This window comes from Oncorhynchus keta, chromosome 22, assembly GCF_023373465.1.
Source record: "Oncorhynchus keta strain PuntledgeMale-10-30-2019 chromosome 22, Oket_V2, whole genome shotgun sequence".
In the NCBI taxonomy this organism is placed as follows: Eukaryota; Metazoa; Chordata; class Actinopteri; order Salmoniformes; family Salmonidae; genus Oncorhynchus; species Oncorhynchus keta.
Window position 1 is genome coordinate 50095038 of NC_068442.1, and position 25603 is coordinate 50120640.

Here is a 25603-nt window from a genome sequence, read left to right on the forward strand (position 1 = left end):
TTATAGTTAAGGATAACCCGATTGCACCCAGGATCTCATTCTCACGGCTGCCCCGATAGCGGTAAAAGTTAAGCAGAAAAATGCACCATTTGGGCGAAGCTGCCACTCTGTCCTTTTAATATTTTTAAATTAGCCACCCAGAGAAACAGGTTAACCCCCAAGAAAAGGCCCCGCCACCTGAAGCAGTGGAAGAGGAAGGAAGTGATGCAGAGGAGGTAAGACTAACCTCTCAAGTGGACACATTCTCTCCAGAAACGCGCCTTGATCTTAATGTGTTAACAATGTTCCAGGCCCCACCAAAAGCAGTAGCAAAGAAGGCTGTCGCACCAGCAAAGCCAGCACCGAAAGCAGCTAAAAGTGAGGTTGACTTGGGTAAGAACCTTATCATTTTCTGTACTTTTTTCCACCATAAAGTTACTGGTAGATATTGAATTAAGTTCTCAATCGGCAGCATTGATTTCAAAGGGAACTGTTTAAAACACTTCCCTTCCAAGGTTCTGTTTATTGAAATTTGATCGTTTCCCAAGGCTACTTGTACTGACCATCAATGCTTTTTTTTGTACTGCCCTTACACTTGTTGCCCTTTCAGAGGAGTCTGAGGAGGCCCCTCCCTGCCACCACCCCCAAAAGGCTGAAACCACACCCACAAAAGCTCCAGCCAATGCAGAAGTCAGATGATGACTACGGTATGAATATCTCCCCATACGTAATTTTTATATTTCTATTGGATACACAGTGAAACTGTCAGGACAATTAATGAGGGCTGGACACTTATCAGTGGTTTATGGTTTGAGCGATTTACGTGACTACTAGTAACCCGGATTCCCTCCATTTCTTGGCACACCTGTAGTTGCTCAGTACTCACGTGTGATTGTACGGAGATAGAACAAAGCCAGTGCTATGTCTTCGGTACCAGTGTGTGTTATCGTCTGCTGGTCCTATCCTCAATCGCTGGCACACTTACTAATATGGAACGGGGCCTGATTTAAATGGGCTCTCTATGCAACACTCAAATGATTTTTAGGGTATAGTATTCCTTAAAAGGGAATTTATTTTTAAAGTCTACATATTAATCTCCAGCACCACATCAACATGTAAGAATGGTGTCTTTCTATGTTTCGTAGCAGAGGAAGATGTTTGTAGGCAATGCCTACTCGCTATTGGTCAATCACTCAATGCACACCGATGTCATTGGAAAAACAATTTGTTTTTATTTGTTACTACGAACATGCACCATTTTCACATGTTTGGTACTGGACAGGTGTACTTCTTTTTAAAGGTGGTAGACCCGTAGAATGTTTAATTCTACCTGGGGCCCTCGTGTTTAAGTGGTTTTACCAACTAGACTGCAAATGCTCATGTTTAATGTGACTCCATTGTCTTTAGATTAAGAATTTGAGGAGGAGGCACCACCCCCAAAGAAGGCTGAAGGTCATGGCAGCCAAGGAGTAGTCTGACGACGATGATGAGGGGTAAGGATGGGGCCCGCTGCTGCCTATCTTGGGCGTTGCATGTAGGGCTTATTGGTCGAAAGAATGGGTGGTACGCAACATTATGGTACTTCAATGTGGTACGGGCCACACTGGCAGATCGATATCGGGGGTCAGCTGAGCACAAGCACACTTGATGAACAACAAGGGACTTAATACTGAATGTATTTGATGTCGCTACTTATTTGATCTGATGTGCCCAATCCCTGGTCAGTAAATGGGTCTGTAGTTGATGATTTGGGTCTAGTGAGACTAAAGCCATCTGTCGTGCCTTCCAGACTATGAGGAAGAGGAGGTGGACACCACCCCGGCACCCGCAGCAAAGAAAGCAGGCATGGTCAAGGCTAAAGAGTCGTGACGATGATGGTAAGTGATATTTTGATTAAGGTTAATTACTAATTTGGTGAAAGGGGTGGCTTGGTCGCCGGCAGTCATCACCGCTGGGTGACGCCCCTATTGCCCCATTTCAGTTTCCTAGTTGTGACTAGCAGGTGAACACTACATTAGCCCCTGCCTCCGCCTTTTGGCGTTGGCACGTCTACGGGAGAACGGGCATTCCCTCCATTTCTTGGCACACCTGTAGTTGCTCAGTACTCACGTGTGATTGTACGGAGGTAGAACAAAGCCAGTGCTATGTCTTCGGTACCAGTGTGTGTTATCGTCTGCTGGTCCTATCCTCAATCGCTGGCACACTTGAAAAAAGACAATGAAGCTTAATTGATGGGTTTAATATGCAGTCTTCTAATGCACATTGTCTTGCGCACCAGGAAGTTTGGCTACGTAGAATTTGCCTCAGCGGAGGACATGCAGACGGCCATGGAGCTGAACGGCAAGAAGTGCATGGGACAGGAGCTGAAAATGGACAAGACCCGCAGCAAAGGGAACTCCCAGGGGGACAAAGGTACATTTATATTACTGTTGATATTTGTAGTGCATTGACTAAATCTTGCTGTTTGAAACTAAGGTTTTCACAAATGTGATAATTGAATAAACTGAAGTGATTTTAAAGTCTTGACCTTTCCTTTCATAATACTTGGAGCTTCCAACGATTGTGTACATTGTTCTTTCCTGTGATGGCACTTTCTGAAGTGGTATAAAAATAAAAAATAAACTAGTGTGACATGAGTAAGTTGACTAATGACGACAAGCCATTGGCTGAAGCCAGCTAATTATTTTTGGTATTTATAGAGAACCCGTTGAGCCCAGGGGTCTCGTGCCGTGATCACAGTAGTCCAATGTTTTTAAAAAAAATACAACACTATTTTTAAGGAAAACTCGGGTCCTTAATCCACACTTGAAATTGATCATCCACTTTATGTAACTTGCTCCAGGAGTGAGGTGTGTTAAATTACATTTACATTTAAGTCATTTAGCAGACGCTCTTGTCCAGAGCGACTTACAAATTGGTGCATTCACCTTATGACATCCAGTGGAACAGCCACTTTACAATAGTGCATCTAAATCTAAATCAGCGAGTTGCAGTAATCCAGACGGGAGATGACAAGTGCCTGGATTAGGACCTGCGCCGCTTCCTGTGTGAGGCAGGGTCGTACTCTGCGGATGTTGTAGAGCATGAACCTACAGGAACGGGCCACCGCCTTGATGTTAGTTGAGAAGGATAAAGCAGGATTTAACAGTGCCTTCAGAAACTCTTCATACCCCTTGACTTATTCGTGTTGCGTTAAAGCCTGAAATCAAATAAGATTACATTGATATTTTTTACTCCCATCTACAAAGGATACCCCGTAATGACAAAGGTTTTTTTAATAGTTTATTTGCACATTTATTGAAATTGAAATGAATTGCTTGTATGAATATTGCATTTCACACCCTTGAGTCGCAATGCATGCTAGAATCACCGTTGGCAGGGATTGCAGCGGTCTTTCAGGGTGAGTAAGCTTTGCGCACATGTTTTTTTTTAAAACAATATTTGCACAACTAGGATAGTTTAGGAACAAATTCTTATTTACAATGATGGCCTACCCCGGCCAAACTCTTCACGACACCGAGCCAACCTATGGGACCCAATCATGACCGGTTGTGATGGGGACCCTAATCCGGGTCTGTAGGGACGCCTCTAGCACCGAGATTCAGTGCCTTAGACCGCTGTCCATATCTATGCACTCATTTTTAGGTTTTAGCATAGATTTTCAAGCTGATTTTAAATAAATTAACTCGGCCACTCAGGACCTTCCACTGTCTTGGAAAGCAACTCTAGTGTAGTTATAAGTTATTGTCCTGCTGAAAGGTGAATTCATCACCCACTCACTGTCTGGTGTAAACCAGATTTTCCGCTTGGATTTAGCTTGTTTTAACTTCCGTTTTGATTTATCTGTAAACGCGACCCAGTCCTTGATGATTACAGGAATACCTGTCACATGATGCAGGCACCTCTCTGCTTGAATTGGTACTAAGTAATGTGTTTTATTAGATTTGCCCCAAACCCAATGTATTCAGGGCAAGAAACCTCCCTGGTCTTTGTGTTTAAATCTGTATTTCAAATTCACTGCTCAACTGAGGGACCTTTTTTTTTTAAAGAGAATATATTTTGTGAGGTACAGAGATCAGGAAGTCCCACATTATTTTTTTGAACACTTATTGCACACAGTGAGTCCACACCGAGCAGTTTGTCGTGGCCTTTGCCGAATTTGTACTTTGGCACAAATGAGCCATAAATGTCAACATATATATGTGCTCATTTGTTGAATATATTTTCCCCAAATAAATGCATGATTAATTGACTTGAATCACACCATTTAGTTGTGTACCTCAGTCTACCCTCAACCCCGTTGTGCCAACGACCCCCCCACATAAAATAGTGTACTTATCTGGTGACATACAAGTCTTCTGAACAACATGGTGTAAAGACAGGCAAAGTTATAAAAGATATCTATATTTCATAGATTTTTGTTAGATTGGGGTTAACTTTTGTTACATTAAATAAACTACTACTTACCAAAAACTTAATTTAAAAAATATATATTTCTTGCATGCCATGTGGTCTCCAGTTCTTCACCGGAGTGGTGTCCATTTTGTGCCCAAAAACGAAACCCCGTCACTCTACTTGTTTTCGTTTGATCTGCAGCGTAGCCTCGTGGTTAGAGGGAGGGGAGGCAAGCGTAGCCTCGTGGTTAGAGCGTTGGACTAGTAACCGGAAGGTTGCAAGTTCGAATCCCCTAGCTGACAAGGTACAAATCTGTCATTCTGCCCCTGAACAGGCAGTGAACCCACTGTTCCTAGGCCAGTAAACCCACCTAGGCCGTCATTGAAAATAAGAATTTGTTCCAAAAAAAGTAAGTCGGTGAAGGAAACTCACAGCCATGGAAGGAAATGGGGAAATCCAAGGCTGCTTTGGTGTAGTCTCAGATACAATGAAGACCTACAGTATCCAGGCATCATCTTTAACACATGAAAACACATGTCCGGGTGAAGTGTATACATCTGGGTCGGATCAAACGGCTACTTCTGGTCTGCTCGTGTTGACATCCACTGATATCTTGCCACATAAAGATCTTGAACAAGAGGTGTGGGCCATACTATCAGGATGAACACCATGACGCAAGAGGCAGACACACACACACAACCCTAAAATATTGACCTACCTGTGAAACCAGCTCCATGCTGCACACACACTCAAACACACAGAACATACCTCAATGCCACAGCCTGACAACAGGAAGTGTGCCCAATGGGAACCCAGCCTGTAGTGTTTTTTTTTTTCGGGTCTTTCCATTCCTCCAGTAGCTGTTGAGGAGTGTAGAAGATGGTTGTGATGACGTAGGTGTTGTAACAGCAGTTCTGGGAGCCTACATTACTCTGAAAAGGTCATAATGTTCACACGCTTTCATGTTCTGTTCACCTGTTCTGTTGACCGGTTCTCATGACCTGCTCTGATGACCGGTTTGGTAAGCTGACCTGCTCTCATGACCGGTTCAATGTTAATGTCTGCTATGTTTTTGTTTAGTGTCTTACTGCAGTTGGGTTAATAAAGCTCTTCTAATTAAAATTATGTTGTCCTCATTTACATGGTTCTATCTATGAAATAAAAATGTTATTGAAAATCTTGGAGTGAATTTGAGAGTAAATAACCAATTTATGTGGAAACCGTATGCATCTCTTTACCCCCGTTACCCTAGTAACGTGAGAATTTTGTGATAACATTTTGGAAGGTTTGTGAAATATTAATTTAATGTTTTGTGTAACTCAGTCTAAAATGTTAAGAGCCATTATGAGAATTTATTTTAGTTTGAATTCGGAAGTGAAACCATACTTATTTTTTTTTTTTTAATTGAGGTCTCAGATTTTATGTTTTCAGTAATTTAATTGGTTTGAGGGACACCGGATTAATATGGAAATGTTGGTTTAATTACGTATCCTAATCAGACAACGTCCATAGTGTCCACAACGGGGTTGAAGACAAATCCACATCAGAATGGCCTATGCTAATAGGGCGTTGATGCCCAAGATGGGGAAATATGTTTTCTTTGAAGTTTAAATATGTTCAGAATAGTTTTGCATTTTTTTGGGTATAAAATCACAATGTCAAAGACCTAATCCTACCGGTTTGGTGTAATAACCCAATTCCACTTTGACATTATGGGCTTTTATGAGTTGGCCGGTTTAAAAATAAATACTTTAAAAAAAATGTTTTATCGAAATTGAATCAATTTAAAAATCACGTAACTATGGATGTAAATTAATGACAAAATTATACAAGCATGTAAAGTATAACTTGCACATGTAAAATTGAGATGTGAATCAATTCAATAAGATTTGCAAACATGCAACGACATTTGAGAATTAATCCAACTAATTTACTTAATTTGTGACGTCTGCGAATCAAAACTAAATTTGCCGATGTTGAATCTGTGGACCCATAGCTTTAGCACTCCATTTTGTGACTAAACTATGCCAAAAAAAATTGCAGATTAAAAATCTTACAAGCAAGCAGCACAGAAACACGAGCTCTGGTGGACAGGTTTTTTTTTCCTGACCAATCAGGGGAGGTGTTGTCATTCTGGAATGTGCAGGACATGTGTTTCACCCTATACTTCCGTGGTTTCACCTTGGAGACAGGTGAAAGCATGGCTCGGTGAAACCCACCTCAGGTGAGTTTTTGACATTAATCCTTTTAGTTAGTTGGAATATGACTTATTCATGTGAGAAGCAGCACAGGAAGATTGTGAATAAAAGCAACATTAACGTTAATGTAAAGTATGTAAAAGTATTCATAGGGTTAAACCTCGCGCAAATAGCAATCAAAGTTATCGTTGGCAAGCTAAAAATCCGGTGTTCTCCCCTCAATCTAAGCTAGCTAACGTTATACTGCATCTGAAGTCAATCTGCATTGCGACACAAAATGATGACAAAAGTTTTCCTACTTGTCATTTGCACCCTGCGGAAATATTGTATATCCAATCCACTATAATGCCATTTTGATGTTCATCAGTGCTGTTCGATAATGCATTATTGTGACGAAATGGGCAACCATGGCAAGCTAATATATCTGTGTGACTGTGCTGCACATGAGACCAATGGACATCCAGACGACGTGATTCATCTTTTACATGGGACTAGTTTGGCCTTTCTTAATATTGGTTTGAATTACAGAAGAAATTAAAAGGCAATTCTCCAATAAATCCCTGTCACTGCCAGGACATCTTTCAGTTGCCCAGCGGGGCTCATTTGGACTCATGCTGCCAGGTATGTTAGTGATTCACCTAAATGGCTGCGCCAGGGGACCATGAGCTGTTGTTTGCGTGCACAAGGGCTGTTGCCACTGCTTGCTTTATTTAGTACAGATGCACAGAGATACATTTGGCTCCAAGCATTAGTCAGTGAAGTTTAGCTTGAACTACTCCAAACGTTCACCTTAACTATAAGAAAAAAGAACAAAAATAGTCTTCATTTTTCAAGATTTGCTGCTATAAATCGTGTTGGAAAGGCTCAAATTTAACTTGATGCAATTGCTAGAGCGAGCTCCCCTCGACCTTGACTTCTTGGAGTTTGTAGTGCTCAGTTCCGTTGCAAACCAAATCGGGATTCCCCTTGAAGTGGTCGAACGCCTTTAGTAAGCTACATCGTTTGGTCACTAATTTCTATCAAGCTGCAGAAGCACACACTGATATGGAATTTGAGGATGGGATGACTGGATGTCCAACCATAAGCATTCATGAAGACTATACCCCGACTCCTTTGCTTGCTCTTGCTCTCATGTTTTGCAAAGCTGTTTGTGTGGGGGGGTATCCATAAGAACAGTAAACAGGTGCATGACAGATTAGGGACTTTTGGGAATGGCATTATATAACCCATTGTCAGAGGAATAGCTGGATACATTGGTGTCAGGGATCAATACATGTACCGTGGTGCTGCCACAAACAGTCTCACCTCAACCTCCCTGGCTTTTGTTTTCCATAAAGGTAAATTACAATGTGTTTTACTCAATGACTTTGTTTTTCAACCATATTTGCCTTGGAGATGGGCAAGCTACAGCATATTTCTGGTGGGAGACGGCTCACCTTGAAATCTTTGTCATCAGGAAACGGCAGTGGTCCATGGTCAGAGGGATACTATTGACTTGACAGCATTGTTATAGTTTTCTATGAAATGTTAAGGAACCAGTAAACATTTTCTACTTTTATTATTGTATATTATTAGTGTGTTTGCTGAATTCCAATATACTTGTTATTTTCAGACGATGTGAAATTCTTTAGAGCAAGTCACGCCATTGGCAGGGACCCTGCCAAGTAAAGACCAGCAGAATCGTACAGTATATAAACCCTTTGTTTTTAAGTGTTGTTCATGTTACAGGACTTGGGAACATCCCACATGTAAATTGGGACAGCAGTGGTCTACGGCCCTGATGACACAAACACTAGCGTCCAGGTGCCTGAAACTGAGTGCAGAAGTTGTTGCGGGACTGATGGTAGCGGTTGACTCAATGGGACCATCGCAGGCTTTTGGCAGTGACATTTATGTTGCTGCACTGCAGGGGATGGGGCTGTGGGAGAATTTTGATCTTGTCTCATCGCTACAACTCCCCAACGGGCTTGTGAGAGTAAGGTCGAGTCATGCATCCAAAATATGACCTGCCAAACCGAGTATCTTAACACCTGCCTTCTTAACCCAGAAGCCAGCTGCACCAATGTGTCAGAGGAAACACTGTTCAACTGACGACCGAGGTCAAGCCTGCAGGCACCCGGCCCGCCACAACGTCACTTTTAAAAGCCACTTCAATCATTGTAGATGAAGGAGAGGAGACCGGTTTAAAAAAGGATTTCTAAACCTTAAGACGGATTGTGTTTGTGTGCCATTCAGAGGGTAATTGGGCAAAAAAATATGCAAGTGCCTTTGAACTAGGTGTTGTAGTAGATGCCAGATGCACAGGTTTGTGTCAAGAACTGCAATGCTGCTGTTTTGTTTGTTTTTTTCACAGTCAACAACGGTCCACCAACCAAAGGACATCCAGCCAACTTGACACAACTGTTGGAGTCAACATGTAGAGCTCATCCCCTGACGAATTGAGTCTGTGCCGACATTTTGGTAGCATATTTGTTGTCTATAATGAGAGAGGCCTACATGCAGCTTTTCTTCCGTCATTTCTTGTTGCCCTAGAATACGGAATAATCCCTTGCTCACCAGAATGTCCTATATCCGTATAACTATTGCTTCAATCTTTCACCTCTGCTTCTCTCATGCAGCAAAGATGTTCAGAGACCAGGGAGAAAATGCAATTACCCCCCCCATAAAAAAATATATGTGTATATATATTTCATGATCCGAGACACGCCTCTCAAGCAGATATAACTGCAGGAACTGTGGGTTATGAGTCAACCCTGCGCATCACTAGTCCACAGCCATGGCCTTGCTGCGTTGTCCTCTCTGGTATACATGCATAGTTACAGCATGATATGTCATTCACAATCTTTGTACAAAAAACATCACCCCGAGCACTTGGATACTATGAAGACTTGGTGGGGTTGAGTTGGAGAAATGTTAACACTTAAATTCACTGACAGAATTCTGAAGGAAGGTTAACACTGGTAATATAGTCATTTAAAATAAATACACTTCCTATATGGTGCATTCAGAAAGTATTCAGACCCCTTGACTTTTTCCACATTTTGTTACGTTACAGCCTTATTCTAAAATGGATTAAATAATAAAATTTCCTTAATCTACACAGCACCCGATAATGACAAAGCGAAAACAGGTTTTTACACATTTTTGCTAATATAAAAACACATATCTTATTTACATAAGTATTCAGACCCTTTGCTATGAGACTTGAAATTGAGCTCCGGAGCATCCTGTTTCCATTTATCATCCTTGATGTTTCTACAAGTTGATTGGAGTCCACCTGTGGTAAATTCAATTGTTTGAAAATTATTTGTAAAGGCACACACCTGTCTATATAAGGTCCCACAGTTGAAAGTGGATATCAGAGCAAAAGGAATGGTTTGTGTGGAGGCACATATTTAGGGAAGGGTGCCAAAAAATGTCTGCAGCATTGAATGTCCCCAAGAACACAGTGGCCTCCATCCTTCTTAAATAGAAGAGGTTTGGAAGCACCAAGACTCTTCCTAGAGAAGGGCCTTGGTCAGGGAGGTGTCCAAGAACCTGATGGTTACTCTGACAGAGCTCCTCTGTGGAGATGGGAGAACCTTCCAGAAGGACAATCCTTGCTGCAGCACTCCGCCAAGCAGGCTTTTATGGTAGTGGCCAAACAGAAGCCGCTCCTCAGTAAAAGGCACATAACAGCCAGCTTGGAGTTTGTCAAAAAGCATTTAGACTCTCAGACCATGAGAAACAAGATTCTCTGGTCTGATGAAACCAAGATTGAACTCTTTGGCCTAAATGACAAAAGTGTCGCGTCTGGAGGAAACATGCACCATCTGTGGGTGTGTTTTTTAGTGGCCGGGACTGGGAGACTAGTCGGGAATGAGGAAAAGATGAACGGAGCAAAGTATAGAGAGATCCTTGATGAAAACCTTCTCCAGAGCGTTCATGGCCACAGACTGGGGCGAAGGTTCACCTTCCAATAAAACAACAACCCTAAGTGACCCAATGACCCTAAGCACACAGCAAAGACAACGCAGGAGTGGCTTCGGGATAAGTCTGAATATCCTTGAGTGGCACAGCAAGAGTCTGGACATGAACCTGATTGAACATTTCTAGAGAGACCTGAAAATAGCCGTGCAACGACACTCCCCATCCAACCTGACAGAGTTTGAGAGGATCTGCAGAGAAGAATGGGAACTCCCCAATACAGGTGTGTCCAGCTTGTAGCTTCAGGTAGACTCGAGGCTGTAATCACTGCCAAAGGCGCTTCAACAAAGTACTGAGTCCACAGATGACGCAATCTCAATCGCACTCAATCGAATGCTGTAAATTGACTGCATCAGCGGTCAACACCATCGTGCCAACAAAACTCATCACTAAGCTAAGGACCATGGGACTAAACACCTCCCACTGCAACTGGATCCTGGACTTCCTGATCGGCCGCCCCCCAGGTGGTAAGGGTAGGCATCAACACATCTGCCACGCTGCTCCTCAATACTGGGGCCCCTCAGGGGTGCGTGCTTATCCCTTCCTGTACTCCCTGTTCACCCACGACTGCGTGGCCAAGCATGACTCCAACACCATCATTAAGTTTGCTGACGACACAACAGTGCTAGGCCTGATCACTGACAACGCTGAGACAGCCTGTAGGGATGAGGTCAGAGACCTGGCAGTGTGGTAGCAGGACAACAACCTCTCTATCAATGTGAACAAGACAAAGGAGCTGATTGTGGACTACAGGAAAAGGAGGGCAAAACAGGCCCTCGTTAATATCGACGGGACTGAAGTGGAGTGGGTCGAGAGTTTCAGGTCCTTGGTGTCCACATCACCAACAAACTATCATAGTCCAAACACATCAAGACAGTCGTGAAGAGGGCACAACAACACCCTTCCCCCTGAGGAGATTGAAAAGATTTTTCTCAAGAGGAAGAGGACAGGTACATTACGGAGGAGTTCTTCTGTTCAGTGTCTGTGTTCTTTTGCTCATCTTCTTTTCTTTTTATTGGCCAGTCTGAGATATGGCTTTTTCTTTACAACTCTGCCTAGAAGGACAGCATCCTTAAGTCGCCTCTTCACTGTTGACGTTAAGACTGGTGTTTTGCGGGTACTATTTAATGAAGCTGCCAGTTGAGGACTTGTAAGGCGTCTGTTTCTCAAACTAGACACTAATGTACTTGTCCTCTTGCTCAGTTGTGCACCGGGGTCTCTCACTCCTCTTTCTATTCTGGTTAGAGACAGTTTGCGTAGTACACAGCCTTGTATGAGATCTTCAGTTTCTTGGCTATTTCTCACATGGAATAGCCTTAATTTCAAGAATAGACTGATGAGTTTCAGATGAAAATTCTTTGTTTCTGTCCATTTTGAGCCTATAATCGAACCCACATGCTGATGCTCCAGATACTCAACTAGTCTAAAGAAGGACAGTTTTATTCCTTCTTTAATAAGAACAACAGTTTTCAGCTGTGCTAACATAATTGCAAAAGGGTTTTCTAATGATTAATTAGCCTTTTTAAAATGATAAACTTGGATTAGCTAACACAACGCGCCATTGGAACACAGGAGTGATGGTTGCTGATAATGGGCCTATGTAGCTATTCCCTTCAAAATCAGCCGTTTCCAGCTACAATAGTCATTTACAACATTAACAATGTCTACACTGTATTTCTGATCAATTTGATGTTATTTTAATGGACAAAAAAAAGTTTCTTTCAAAAACAAGGACATTTCAAGGTGACCCCAAACTTTTAAACGGTAGTGTATATCTCATCTAGATCTTTATATTAGAAACGATACTAACCTCTGTGTAACATGTATCTTCTGCCATTGATATGACTCTCCTTCCAAGCCCTGCTTGCAGGAGCATTAGCTCATCTGAGCCTTTGGGAGTTCTATCAGTGTTTTCAGACATAAGATAGAACTGGAGCAACACCTGCTTGACGGCAGTGACCCTTGGTTGTTCCAGAAACCTCCTTATCCCCGTTGGCGATCTCTGCGGAACGTAGATGGAAATGATCTATGATTTCACAGATGGATAAAAGAGAAGGTAACATGAAGCAGTAATTACTAGGGTTCACGCTAATAATGGAGGCGCCACATTTTCACTCTCCGCTGTGTCAAATTATTTGAGAAATAAGCCAATAATAACCTTTGCACTTCTTGGTGGATAGTTGGTTGTTGGCTGATGGACCTGCAGGTAGGTCACTCGCAGCCAGTGGCCCGGCCGGCCGACCCCAGGTAGGCAACTCGGATCAGGGGAACCACTCAGCACTCGCCAAGACGTTAGCCTACAGCTATACAAGCTAGTCATGGTTGCACGTTTCGTCACAATAATGCATTGTCAAATGGAGCTGATGAACATCAAAATTGCATTCAAGTGGATTGGATATACAATATTTACACAGGGTGCAAATGATTAGTAGGAAAACCTTTTGTCATCATTTTGTGTCGCCATGCAGATTGACTTTGAATGCAGTATAACGTTAGCTAGCTTAAATTGAGGGGAGAACACCGGATTTTAGCTTGCCAACGATAGCTATCTGCACGGATGTTTAACCTATGAATACTTTACACTGTCGTTAATGTTGCTTCTATTCACAATCTGCTTGTGCTGCTTTACACATGCATTAGTCCAACTAACTAAACGGATTATTATGTTTAAAAAAACTCACCTGAGGTGGATTTCACCGAGCCATGCTTTCACCTGTCTCCAAGGTGAAACCACTGAAGTATAGAGTGAAACACATGTCCTGCACATTCCAGAATGATAACACCTCCCCTGATTGGTCAGAATAAAAAGCCCTGTGTCAGGATTTGGCCAGGGTTGTTCCGGTTTTGGTCACTAGATGCCCCCAGGGGCTTTTTGACCCTTTTTGTTTTCCCTTGTTTCCAGTTATTATTGGCACCTGTGCCTCGTTTCCCTTGATTGTATTTAAACCCTTAGTTTTCCTCAGTTCTTTGCTCTGTGTTTGAATGTTGGCACCCAGCCCCAGTGATGCTGTGAACATTTGTTGCTCCAGTTGGACTCGCTTGTGGTCCTCTGTTTTTGTTCTTGTTTATTTATTTTTTGATTATCTTTTGAGGCTTTTTTCTGCTGTACCTTGTGGATTTACCTTTTTGTCTTGGAGGATTACATTTGTACTCTTGGAATTACTTTTGACTTTGTGGATTTATATTTTTTGGCCTGAAGAACTTTCCTTTTTACTTTATTACAACACCGTCTCAAGTACTGCTGTGTCTGCCTCATCTTCTGGGTTCTGCCGACTATTAGTGGGGTTTATGCCCACCCATGGCTGCACAATGCCCAGTCATGTGGAATCCATAGATTAGGGCAAATGAATTCATTTAAATTAACTGATTTCCTTATATGAACTGTAACACTGTTAAAATCATTGAAATAAAATATATATATGCCATTTAGCGGACGCTTTTATCCAAAGCTACTTACAGTCATGTGTGCATACATTCTACGTATGGGTGATCCCGGGAATCGAACCCATTACCCTGGCGTTACAGGCGCCATGCTCTACCAACTGAGCTACAGGACAGAGCTACAGGTTCCCCACAAATTTTTGCATGTTTTGATTTGATATTTGTGTTTATATTTTTGCCCAGTATAGTTTTGTTTCACAGAAGCATCACCAGTCGCAAGTTTAGTAAATGTAGTTGCATGCTTGCAAATCTTATTGAAAGTATTCACATCTCAATTGACATGTTTGCAGGTGTTGTATTTATTCACACCTCAGGTTATGCGCTTGCAAGTGTTTCATTTATTTGCAAAAGAAGTTAAATGTTTGCAGCAAAAAAAGGCAACTACAAAACCCATTATAAAGGTGCAACTCATATTTTATGTGTGCAAACCATACTTTACATGCTTGTATAATTCCGTCGTTAATTTACCTCCATGTGTAACCACAGAGTGTCTAAGGACAGAGGCGCAACATCGCAAGACTTCCGGGAATTCTTGCGAAACAGACAGAGAGAAGTTAAAAATTCTTCCTTAAGCTGTTAATTTTCTCAATCTAAAGAGACAACTTAGATTCGAGAATGTCTTAAGTATATAATATTGTTATTACCGTAACCTCGTGAGAGTGACAAACTGACACGTTTTCATTTTCGTCAAAAAACAACGATATATCGAAGGACTACCTTTTGATTTGACGGCTCGCACATGCGCAGTTCGGTGCGAGACGGCAGTTAAACCCGATGAAGTCAGCTTTATGAAGTCGCCTTTCCAGCATGATGTGGGATTTGGGATTTCTATGGAGCAAGATAGCTGCCAAAAGGTTGAACGTACCTATCGTTAGGATCGTAAGAAAATCTATATGTAAATTGTTGGGATTGGAAGAAAACATCAAACGTAAACGTTAGGTCTGTAAACGTATGTTATGACTATGAATGAACATTTACACAAAATTCTTATTTTACATCTCCCCTTACAGATCTTTTTTCGAAGGACAAACTTTTGTCAGTAATGTGACATCTGCAAAGGACATGAACCGAATGTAGCAAGTCTCAGTTAGCTAGTTAGCTAATCAAGCAAGGGGTTTGAATACTTTCTGAAGGCACTGTACCTACTTTGGTGGAGACCCTGAGGAACCTCAAGGGTTAACCAACCCTGTGAATGGGTTTGGTATTTAGATTTTAACAGTAAAGTTAGGTAAGTCGGAGGCTTGTGTAGTAGAGCTTTCTAAATAATGAAGTGACCTGCTTTATTGAGGACCAGACAACATTTTGATACAGGATACAGTGATGAGTATTAAAACTGTCACCTGTGATAACGCGAAGGGCGCTATGGCAATTGGCATCCAACGGTTTAACAGTATTGGCTGCTTCATTCTGGTAAATGGTGTCACCATAGCCTGCTATTTAAGGATAGGGTTAGGGTTATTTCCAAAATACATAAAAAGAAATACTAATATATTATTTTAACTATGTTTTAGGAGAACCAATATTTAGTCCATCTGAGAATTGTGAGGATTAGATACCTTTGTATATATAGTGTATATGTTGTTATGTGGATGCCCCTTCAAGTGAGTGAATTTCAGCCACTTACTGAAGTGCTCTGTGACTTTCAACATGGCACCGTCATATGCCACCTTTCTAACAAGTCAGTTTGTCAAATTTCTGCCCTGCTAGTGCTGTTATTGTGAAGCGGGAACGTCTAGGAGCAACAACGGCTCAGCCGCAAAGTGGTAGGCCACACCAGCTCACATAACTGGACCGCCAAGTCTTGAAGCTCGTAGCACCACAGAGTTCCAAACTGCCTCTGGAAGCAACGTCAGCACAATAATTGTTCGTCAGGAGCTTCATGAAATGGGTTTCCATGGCCGAGCAGCCGCACACAAGCCTAAGATCAACGTGTGCAATGCCAAGTGTTGGCTGGAGTGGTTGGTGTAAAGCTCAAAGCAATCGGACTCCGGAGCATTGGAAATGCGTTCTCTGGAGTGACGAATCACACTTCACCATCCAACTGTAAAGTTTGGTGTAGGAAGAATAATGTTCGGAGCTGTTTTTCATGGTTCGGTCTAGGCCCCTTGGTTCCAGTGAAGGGAAGTCTTAACACTACAGCAAACAATTACATTCTAAACGGTTCTGTGCTTCCAGTTTAGTGGAAACAGTTTGGTGAACGTCCTTTCCTGTTTCAGCATGACAATGCCCCCATCCAAAAGTGAGGTCCATACAGAAATGGTTTGTCAAGATTGGTGTGTAAGAACTAGACTGTCCCTGACCAGTCAATGGGGTTGAGCCCTGACCTCAACCCCATTGAACATCTTTGGGATGAATTGGAATGCTGACTGCGAGCCAGGCCTAATCACCCAAAATCAGTGCCTTGACCTCACTAATGCTCTTGTGCTCTTGTGGCTGAATGGTTCCCACAGCAATGTTCCAACATCTACTGGAAAGCCTTCCCAGAAGAGTGGAGGCTGTTACAGCAGCGAAGGTGGGACAAACTCAATATTAATGCCCATAATTTTGGAATGAGATGTTCAACGAGCATGTGTTCACATACTTTTGGTCATGTAGTGTATTTAGTCTTGTCCACGTTATCTAGAAGTTTTAACCAATCAAAAGAGAGCTATCATGCTCTCCCAGAAGCTTGGCTGGTGCATAAAAAACCCATTTCAGACCAACCGGTGTAATGGGTTGGCACTCCAAAAAATGTTGCACAAACAATACTTCCTTATTTAATAAAATAATATATATATATTTTTTACTGCATCGGGGATAGCATACACAGACATTTCAGCTTTACAGCTTTCTTCAATGTGTGGGTACAATTTTTGTTTAATTCAAAACAGCATTTGTAAAGAACAACTGATGAGCAGAAGGTGCCTCTATTCAGGGTTGCCACACATCTGCCAATCAGGGATGTGGCTTTTCTGCACTGTAACATTGCAATAAGATTTTTATTGGAAAAATATCCCGAGCCTTAAAAGTACGGTGAACATAAATCATTATTATTATAGAAAAAAATGAATTACATTAATGAATTGCGTTGCGTCAAGGCAACAAAGTCAGATTGCAACTCTTAACAATTTTTTTATTATTATTATTTATTTCACCTTTATTTAACCAGGTAGGCAAGTTGAGAACAAGTTCTCATTTACAATTGCGACCTGGCCAATATAAAGCAAAGCAGTTCGACAGATACAATGACACAGGGGCGGCAGCGTAGCCTAGTGGTTAGAGCGTTGGACTAGTAACTGGAAGGTTGCGAGTTCAAATCCCCGAGCTGACAAGGTACAAATCTGTCGTTCTGCCCCTGAACAGGCAGTTAACCCACGGTTCCCAGGCCGTCATTGAAAAGAAGAATGTGTTCTTAACTGACTTGCCTCGTAAAATAAATAAACATACACATGGAGTAAAACAAACATACAGTCAATAAACAAGTCTATATATGAGGTGAGATAAGGGAGGGAAAGGCCATGGTGGCAAAGTAAATACAATATAGCAAGTAAAACACTGGAATGGTAGATTTGCAGTGGAAGAATGTGCAAAGTAGAAATAAAAATAATGGGGTGCAAAGGAGCAAAATAAATGCAGTAGGGAAAGAGGTAGTTGTTTGGGCTAAATTATAGGTGGCCTATGTGGTGGGCTCTGTGAGCTGCTCTGACAGTTGGTGCTTAAAGCTAGTGCAATGCCTGGCCTACAGTTGGGACTATGGTATCATCTGCATACACATGAATATTGCACATTTTAACAGATAGACCAGTATTATTTATACCAATAGCAAAAAGAACGGGTCCCTGCTGTACACCTTTCATAATATCCACGAAACTAGATTTAATACCATCTTAACACCACAAAGCTGATTAATGATTAACCTGTCCATGCCTGGTTATTGATTCATCTCTTGATTAGTCTCATTATTCATACAGAGCAGGTCATACTTACATACAAGTCAAACAAGCTGACTTCTGGAAATATTTGTTAAAACTTTTTTTTCCCCTAGTTCATGGTTTTCCAATGGGGAGAATCCCCCGGACAGGTTTACCAGATAAATTCTGAGGCTCCGTAGCCTTGGACTGCAAATTCGTGCAGTATTTTGCAGGAACTTGGACTTAGCTTTATGTGACATTACTACTGTCTTTTTGGCATTTAATAACTATGGGGGAAATCTGACCTGAATTAAGCACCTGTAAATATTCATGCACTTTTCTCTTTACTTGTATTCTGACTTTGAATTTAAGCATGAGAATAGTATGCTATTCACCCCGTTATTAATTTGGGGTGGAAATTTAAGAAATGAAGGTGTGCAGAAAGTGTGTACAGGCAAACCATATTCTGACCTTGACTTAATTCCCTGATAATTCCACCACCTTTACCCACGAGGAAACCATGAATAAGGTTGAGCAAACCTTTCGGTTCCAAGTAGAAAAAAATATCTACTTTATTTTTTCAGATGTTCTCTCCATGCACTGTAATTTATAAATTGTATAAGAGCCATTGATAAGCACTAGGTACTTTAATCATTTGTTTGGAGAAGAGGATTGTAAATACACATAGCGATGGTTTAAAATTATTTTTTTTTTTACTTATGGTTTCACATTTGTCTACAGGGATCATCAATAATCTGGGACATGTAGCCTATTTGAATCCTTATGGAGCTCAGACCACACATGACAGTTTAAATTGGAGCCTGGCGCACATTCCATGACAGCTGGACCATTGTCATACAGTTTTATGATTAGTCAGGATTAGGGTAGATTGTTCAATGAATGCAAAGTCCACAAGAACATCTGTTGGCCAGCAAGTTGGAGGGTTTTCGGTTGTCGATTTCCTCTTGGCGTTTTCATTCAACAGGGTACATTTATCTTAAGTGGGAGGGTTTTCGGTTGGTGATTTTCTCTCAGCGTTTTTATTCAACAGGGTACATTCATTTTAAGTGGGAGGGTTTTCGGTTTAAATACGGTGTACCATCTTGTAGTTTGAAATTTGTCGACGGGCAATTTAAATTCTGCATAATGGCACAGTAGTTAAAGGTAAAAGTAAGGATTTTAAAAGTAAGGATAAAAGCAGTGATTTTTTTCCAAAAGCTCTATTGAGTTTCTAGCCAGAGGAAGGGTATGGCCTTGCTCCCCACATCACCGTGAATGTCTTAGTGTTTTGAAGATCACTGTTTTTAAAATGTTCTTTAAATGATGTCACGGGGAAACCTTTTTATATATATTTTTTTTAATGGTTTCTGTATGTTCTGTTACAGGAAAGCACAGCAAGACACACAATTTACAATCCACGACGTAGTCCTTAACATTTTAAAACGGAGGATAATCTTAACGCGATTAGCGAACCAATAATCAAGAGTTAACGAGAAGAGATTTAGAAGGATGCCCATTCGAGACTAGTTTATCCATAGACTCTAGAGTCTAGGGATAAAACCGTCCAATCCCTAGGCCCAATCGACTGCACATCTATCATTTTTTTTCTTTTTGGAGATCAACAGTTTTTTAATTATAGTTTTTTTTAAGCAAAAAAAGGCAGAATAGACATCATTGTATTATAGCAATTGCATTGCCAGTGCATATTCAATAATACAATGCATTCATACATAGTACATACACATACCTACCAAGCAATAATATGCAGTCACCATTACTACAGGTCAAAAGCAGCACGAACCTAATTTAGATAAAATGAATTACAATAAAAGGTACATATTGTGATAGTGATTCCAGAGAGGAAAAGTAGCCAATATAAGAAACATATTTTATTGCTCTTTTTCTTTTTGCACAACAGTATCTCTACTTGCACATCATCATCTTCGGCACATCTATCACTCCAGTGTTAATGCTGAATTATAATTATTTCGCCTCCATGACCTATTTATCGCCTTACCCTCCCTACTCTTCTCCATTTACACACACGACATAGATTTTTCTGTTGTTTTATTGACTGTACGTTTGTTTGTTGTTTTTGTTTATGTATGATTTTGTATTACTGACTGTATGTTTGTTTTATTCCATGTGTAACTCTGTGTCGTTGTATCTGTCGAACTGCTCTGCTTTATCTTGGCCAGGTCGCAGTTGTAATTGAGAACTGTTCTTATTATTATTATTATTATTATATTGTTCTCAACTGGTCTACCTGGTTAAGTAAAGATTTTTTGTTTTTGCAGAAGACGACAGTGCCTAATATTTCCAGCAGGGGGCACTAACATCTTTGGTTTGGTGTTGTAATAACTGAAGTTGGGCCACTCAGGCAAAACCAAAGTTTGTCTTTTTCAATGCTGCCTCCATCCAATGGCCTATGAACTATGGAAAAACTACGGGGCATATTTACATCTATTTACATCTTCCAGTTAGATACTCAGAAATTAGTGAGGTTGCTGGAGTTTGTACCAGGAATAAGGTTGTTACTCAAAGGGCTGTTCACTTAGTCCTATAATAGAACAATAGAAATGCAGCGCGTAACAATTTCAACACATTTACAGTTACAGTTTATATAAAGAAATCACTCAAAATAAATTAGGCCCTAATCTAATGGATTTCACTTGACTTGGCAGGGGTACAGCCATGGGTGGGCCTGGGAGTGTATAGACCCATCCACTTGCGAGCCAGGCCCACCCATTGGGGAGCCAGGTCCGGCCAATCAGAATGAGTTTTTCCCCACAAAAGGGATTTGTTACAGACAGAAATACTCCTCAGTTTCATCAGTTGTCCGGGTGGCTGGTCTCAGACGATCCCACATTCAAAGAAGCTGGATCTGGAGGACCTGGGTTGATGTGGTTACATGTGGTCTGCGGTTTTGAGGCCGGTTGGACGTACTACCAAATTCTCAAAATGATGTTGGCGTATGATAGAGAATTGAACATCCAATTCTCTGACAGGACCTCTGGTGGACATTCCTGCAGTCAGCATGCCAATTGCACGCTCCCTCAAAACTTGAGACATCTGTGGCATTGTGTTGACAAAACTGCACAGTTTAGAGTGGTATTTTATTGCCCCCCAGCACAAGGTGCACCTGTGTAATGATCATGCTGTTTCATCAGCGTCTTGATATGCCACACCTATCAGGTGGATGGATTATCTTGCTACTCGTGCTACTGGGTGACCTAAACTGGGAAATGCTTCACATCCCGGCCATCTAACAATCCAAGCTTGATGCCCTCAATCTCACACAAATTATCAATGAACATACCAGGTACAACTCCAAATTCGTTAACAACGGCACCCCCATAGATGTCATCCTAACTAACTCGCCCTCCAAATACACCTCTGCTGTTTTCAAGCAAGATCTCAGCGATCACTGCCTCATTGCCTGCATCCGTAATGGGTCTGCGACCAAACGACCACCCCTCATCACTGTCAAACACTCCCTAAAATACTTCTGCGAGCAGGCCTTTCTAATTGACCTGGTCGGGGTGTCCTGGAATGACCATGACCTCAACCCGTCAGAAGATGATGCCTGGCTATTCCTTTAAAAGTGCCATCCTCACCATCTTAAATAAGCATGCCCCATTCAAAAAATGTAGAACTAGGAATAGATATAGTCCTTGGTTCACCCCAGACTTGACTGCCCTTGACCAGCACAAAAACATCCTGTGGCGTACTGCATTAGCATCGAATAGCCCCCGTGATATGCAACTTTTCAGGGAATTTAGGAACCAATATGCACAGGCAGTTAGGAAAGCAAAGGCTAGCTTTTCAAACAGAAATTTGCATCCTGAAGTACTACCTCAAAAGTTCTGGGACACTGTAAAGTCCATGGAGAGTAATAGCACCTCCTCCCAGCTGCCCACTGCACTGAGGCTAGGAAGCACTGTAAAGTCCATGGAGAGTAATAGCACCTCCTCCCAGCTGCCCACTGCACTGAGGCTAGGAAGCACTGTAAAGTCCATGGAGAATAAGAGCACCTCCTCCCAGCTGCCCACTGCACTGAGGCTAGGAAGCACTGTAAAGTCCATGGAGAGTAAGAGCACCTCCTCCCAGCTGCCCACTGCACTGAGGCTAGGAAGCACTGCAAAGTCCATGGAGAATAAGAGCACCTCCTCCCAGCTGCCCACTGCACTGAGGCTAGGAAACACTGTAAAGTCCATGGAGAGTAAGAGCACCTCCTCCCAGCTGCCCACTGCACTGAGGCTAGGAAACACTGTAAAGTCCATGGAGAATAAGAGCACCTCCTCCCAGCTGCCCACTGCACTGAGGCTAGGAAACACTGTAAAGTCCATGGAGAGTAAGAGCACCTCCTCCCAGCTGCCCACTGCACTGAGGCTAGGAAACACTGTAAAGTCCATGGAGAATAAGAGAACCTCCTCCCAGCTGCCCACTGCACTGAGGCTAGGAAACACTGTAAAGTCCATGGAGAGTAAGAGCACCTCCTCCCAGCTGCCCACTGCACTGAGGCTAGGAAACACTGTAAAGTCCATGGAGAGTAAGAGCACCTCCTCCCAGCTGCCCACTGCACTGAGGCTAGGAAACACTGTAAAGTCCATGGAGAGTAAGAGCACCTCCTCCCAGCTGCCCACTGCACTGAGGCTAGGAAACACTGTAAAGTCCATGGAGAGTAAGAGCACCTCCTCCCAGCTGCCCACTGCACTGAGGCTAGGAAACACTGTAAAGTCCATGGAGAGTAAGAGCACCTCCTCCCAGCTGCCCACTGCACTGAGGCTAGGAAACACTGTAAAGTCCATGGAGAATAAGAGCACCTCCTCCCAGCTGCCCACTGCACTGAGGCTAGGAAACACTGTAAAGTCCATGGAGAATAAGAGCACCTCCTCCCAGCTGCCCACTGCACTGAGGCTAGGAAACACTGTAAAGTCCATGGAGAATAAGAGCATCTCCTCCCAGCTGCCCACTGCACTGAGGCTAGGAAACACTGTAAAGTCCATGGAGAATAAGAGCACCTCCTCCCAGCTGCCCACTGCACTGAGGCTAGGAAACACTGTAAAGTCCATGGAGAATAAGAGCACCTCCTCCCAGCTGCCCACTGCTCTGAGGAAACACTGTAAAGTCCATGGAGAATAAGAACACCTCCTCCCAGCTGTCCACTGCACTGAGGCTAGGAAACACTGTCACCACCAATAAATCCACTATAATTGAGAATTTCAATAATCATTTCTCTCCGGCTGGCCATGCTTTCCACCTGGCTACCCCAGTCTATCACAGTGCCATCCGTTTTGTTACCAAAGCCCCATACACTACCCACCATTGCGACCTGTACACTCTCGTTGGTTGACCCTCGCTTCATACTCGTCGCCAAACCCACTGGCTACAGGTTATCTACAAGTCTCTGTTGGGTAAAGCCCCGCCTTATCTCAGCTCACTGGTCACCATAGCAGCACCCACTCGTAGTGCGCGCTCCAGCAGGTATATCTCATTGGTCACCCCCAAAGCCAATTCCTCCTTTGGTCGTCTTTCCTTCCAGTTCTCTGCTGCCAATGACTGGAACGAACTGCAAAAATCTCTGAAGCTGGAGACTCATATCTCCCTCACTAGCTTTAAGCACAAGCTGTCAGAGCAGCTCACAGATCATTTCACCTGTACATAGCCCATCTGTAAACAGCCCATCTGTAAACAGCCCATCTATCTACCTACCTCATCCCCATACAGTATTTATCTTGCTCATTTGCACCCTAGTATCTCTTCTTGGACCCTAGTATCTCTAATTGCTATATTGTAATTACTTCTCCACCATGGCCTATTTATTGCCTTTACCTCCCTTATCTTACCTCATTTGCACTCACTGTATATAGACTTTTGTTTTCTTTTGTTCTACTGTATTATTGACTATGTTTTTTTATTCCATGTGTAACTCTGTGTTGTTGTATGTGTCGATTTTGCTATGCTTCATCTTGGCCAGGTCGCAGTTGCAAATGAGAACTTGTTCTCAACTAGTCTACCTGGTTAAATAAAGGTGAAATAAATAAAACAACATCTACACATGGTAGGAAAATGTGTCTCTGCTGTTGAATCTACACATGGTAGTAAAATGTAACATCAGAGACATATCTACACATGGTAGGAAAATGTCTCTGATCTGCTGTTGAATCTACTACACATGGTAGTAAAATGTGTCTCTGGTCTGCTATTGAATCTATCTACACATGGTAGTCAAATGTGTCTCTGATGTTACATCTACACATGGCAGTAAAATGTGTCTCTTATCGGTCCACTTTGTCTGCATTGTGACCAGATATCCTGGCCCCTCCCTGTATACAAGTTATTTGGTAAATATTACTTCAAAATAATATTTATTCATTTTATGACACATGTTGATGCCGTAAGTCAATAGCATCTCTTGTCAATGATTGTAGAGGGTGGGACAATGATGATTTCAATGGTTTCACTGTCCAGATCTGTCTACACTTGTCAGATATACAGACACAATGTGTGTTTGTCTACCTCTGGAGGTGGTTTGGAAAGGTCTAATCACAATCAGACCACAATGTGGCTTTTAATCACGTACACCTGTCAAAATGTTTGTGCATAATCAGAATGGGGACAAGATCAGAACAAAGGAAGCATGTAAGAACCAGGTATAAACAGGGTTAAAGTATTTACCTAAAGGTTTTCCTTCTTCCCTTTTTAAAACGAGGCCTGAGAAACCATGGGTGTGGACTCACATCTAGACAATCAATAGCAGACAACAGCTGTTTGTCTTTTAGTTGTCACTGTATTAGACTAAGCATAGGGGCGGCAGGTACCATAGTGGTTAAAGTGTGGGGCCAGTAACCGAGAGCTGACGAATCCCTGAGCTGTATTCCTTCCGGCGTCGACAAAGATGGCCGCCTCGCTTCGCATCCCTTGGAAACTATGCAGTATTTTGTTTTTTTACGTGTTATTTCATACATTGGTACCCCAAGTAGTCTTAGGTTTTATGACATACAGTCGGGAGGAACTATTGGATTTTAGAGCAACGTCAACTCACCATCATTACGACCAGGAATACGACTTTCCCGAAGCGGATCCTGTGTTTTGCCCACCACCCAGGACAATGGATCGGATCCCAGCCGGCGAACCAAAACAACACGCTGTGAAAGGGGCAGACGAAGCTGTCTTCTGGTCAGGCTCCGGAGATGAGCACATCGCGCACTGCTCCCGAGCATACTACTCGCCAATGTCCAGTCTCTTGATAAGGTTGATGAAATCCGAGCAAGAGTAGCATTCCAGAGAGATAAAAGAGACTAACTGTCTTTGCTTCACGGAAACATGGCTCACTCGAGACACACTATCGGAGTCGGTACAGCCAGCTGGTTTCTTTACGCATCGCGCCGACAGAAACAAGCATAAGAAGAGGGGCAGGGGGGGTATGGCTTTTGATTAACGTGACGTGGTGTGATCATAACCACATACAGGAATTCAAGTCATTCTGTTAACCTGACTTAGAATTCCTCACAGTCAAATGTCGACTGCATTATCTACCAAGAGAATTCTCTTCGATTATAATCACAGCTGCATATATTCCTCCCCAAGCAGATACATCGATGGCCCTGAACGAACTTTATTTGACTCTATGTAAACTGGAAACCACATATCCTGAGGCTGCATTCATTGTTTCGATCACGTGGATTGGGATATGTTCCGCATTGCGTCAAACAACAACATTGATGTATA

At 42.3% G+C, this 25603-nt stretch overlaps 1 protein-coding gene, 1 long non-coding RNA gene and 3 other non-coding genes across 6 annotated transcripts; 4 read left to right on the forward strand and 1 right to left on the reverse strand.

The window, feature by feature from the left end:
* Positions 1–700: 700 nt before the first annotated feature.
* Positions 701–2498, forward strand: LOC118401594 (uncharacterized). Its single transcript, XR_004829290.2, has 3 exons — positions 701–1472; positions 1769–1856; positions 2258–2498. It is a non-coding gene; the product is annotated as an uncharacterized LOC118401594 (long non-coding RNA).
* Positions 826–962, forward strand: LOC118401614 (small nucleolar RNA SNORA57). Its single transcript, XR_004829306.1, has one exon. It is a non-coding gene; the product is annotated as a small nucleolar RNA SNORA57 (small nucleolar RNA).
* LOC118401608 (small nucleolar RNA SNORD82) lies at positions 1617–1689 on the forward strand. Its single transcript, XR_004829300.1, has one exon. It is a non-coding gene; the product is annotated as a small nucleolar RNA SNORD82 (small nucleolar RNA).
* LOC118401612 (small nucleolar RNA SNORA57) lies at positions 2049–2185 on the forward strand. The gene has a single exon (XR_004829304.1). It is a non-coding gene; the product is annotated as a small nucleolar RNA SNORA57 (small nucleolar RNA).
* An 18921-nt stretch (positions 2499–21419) lies between the features above and the next one.
* Positions 21420–22969, reverse strand: LOC127910704 (uncharacterized). Of its 2 annotated transcripts, none has more exons than XM_052475517.1 (2): positions 22630–22969; positions 21420–22167 (listed from the first exon to the last, which is right to left on the reverse strand). In XM_052475517.1, exons 1-2 carry the CDS (start codon positions 22942–22944, stop codon positions 21727–21729), a joined length of 756 nt encoding a protein of 251 aa, XP_052331477.1. In that variant the 5' UTR covers positions 22945–22969; the 3' UTR covers positions 21420–21726. The 2 variants fall into 2 exon arrangements, with proteins under 2 accessions (XP_052331477.1, XP_052331478.1); XM_052475518.1 differs by lacking the exon at positions 22630–22969 and adding an exon at positions 22234–22609.
* Between the last annotated feature and the right edge of the window lie 2634 nt (positions 22970–25603).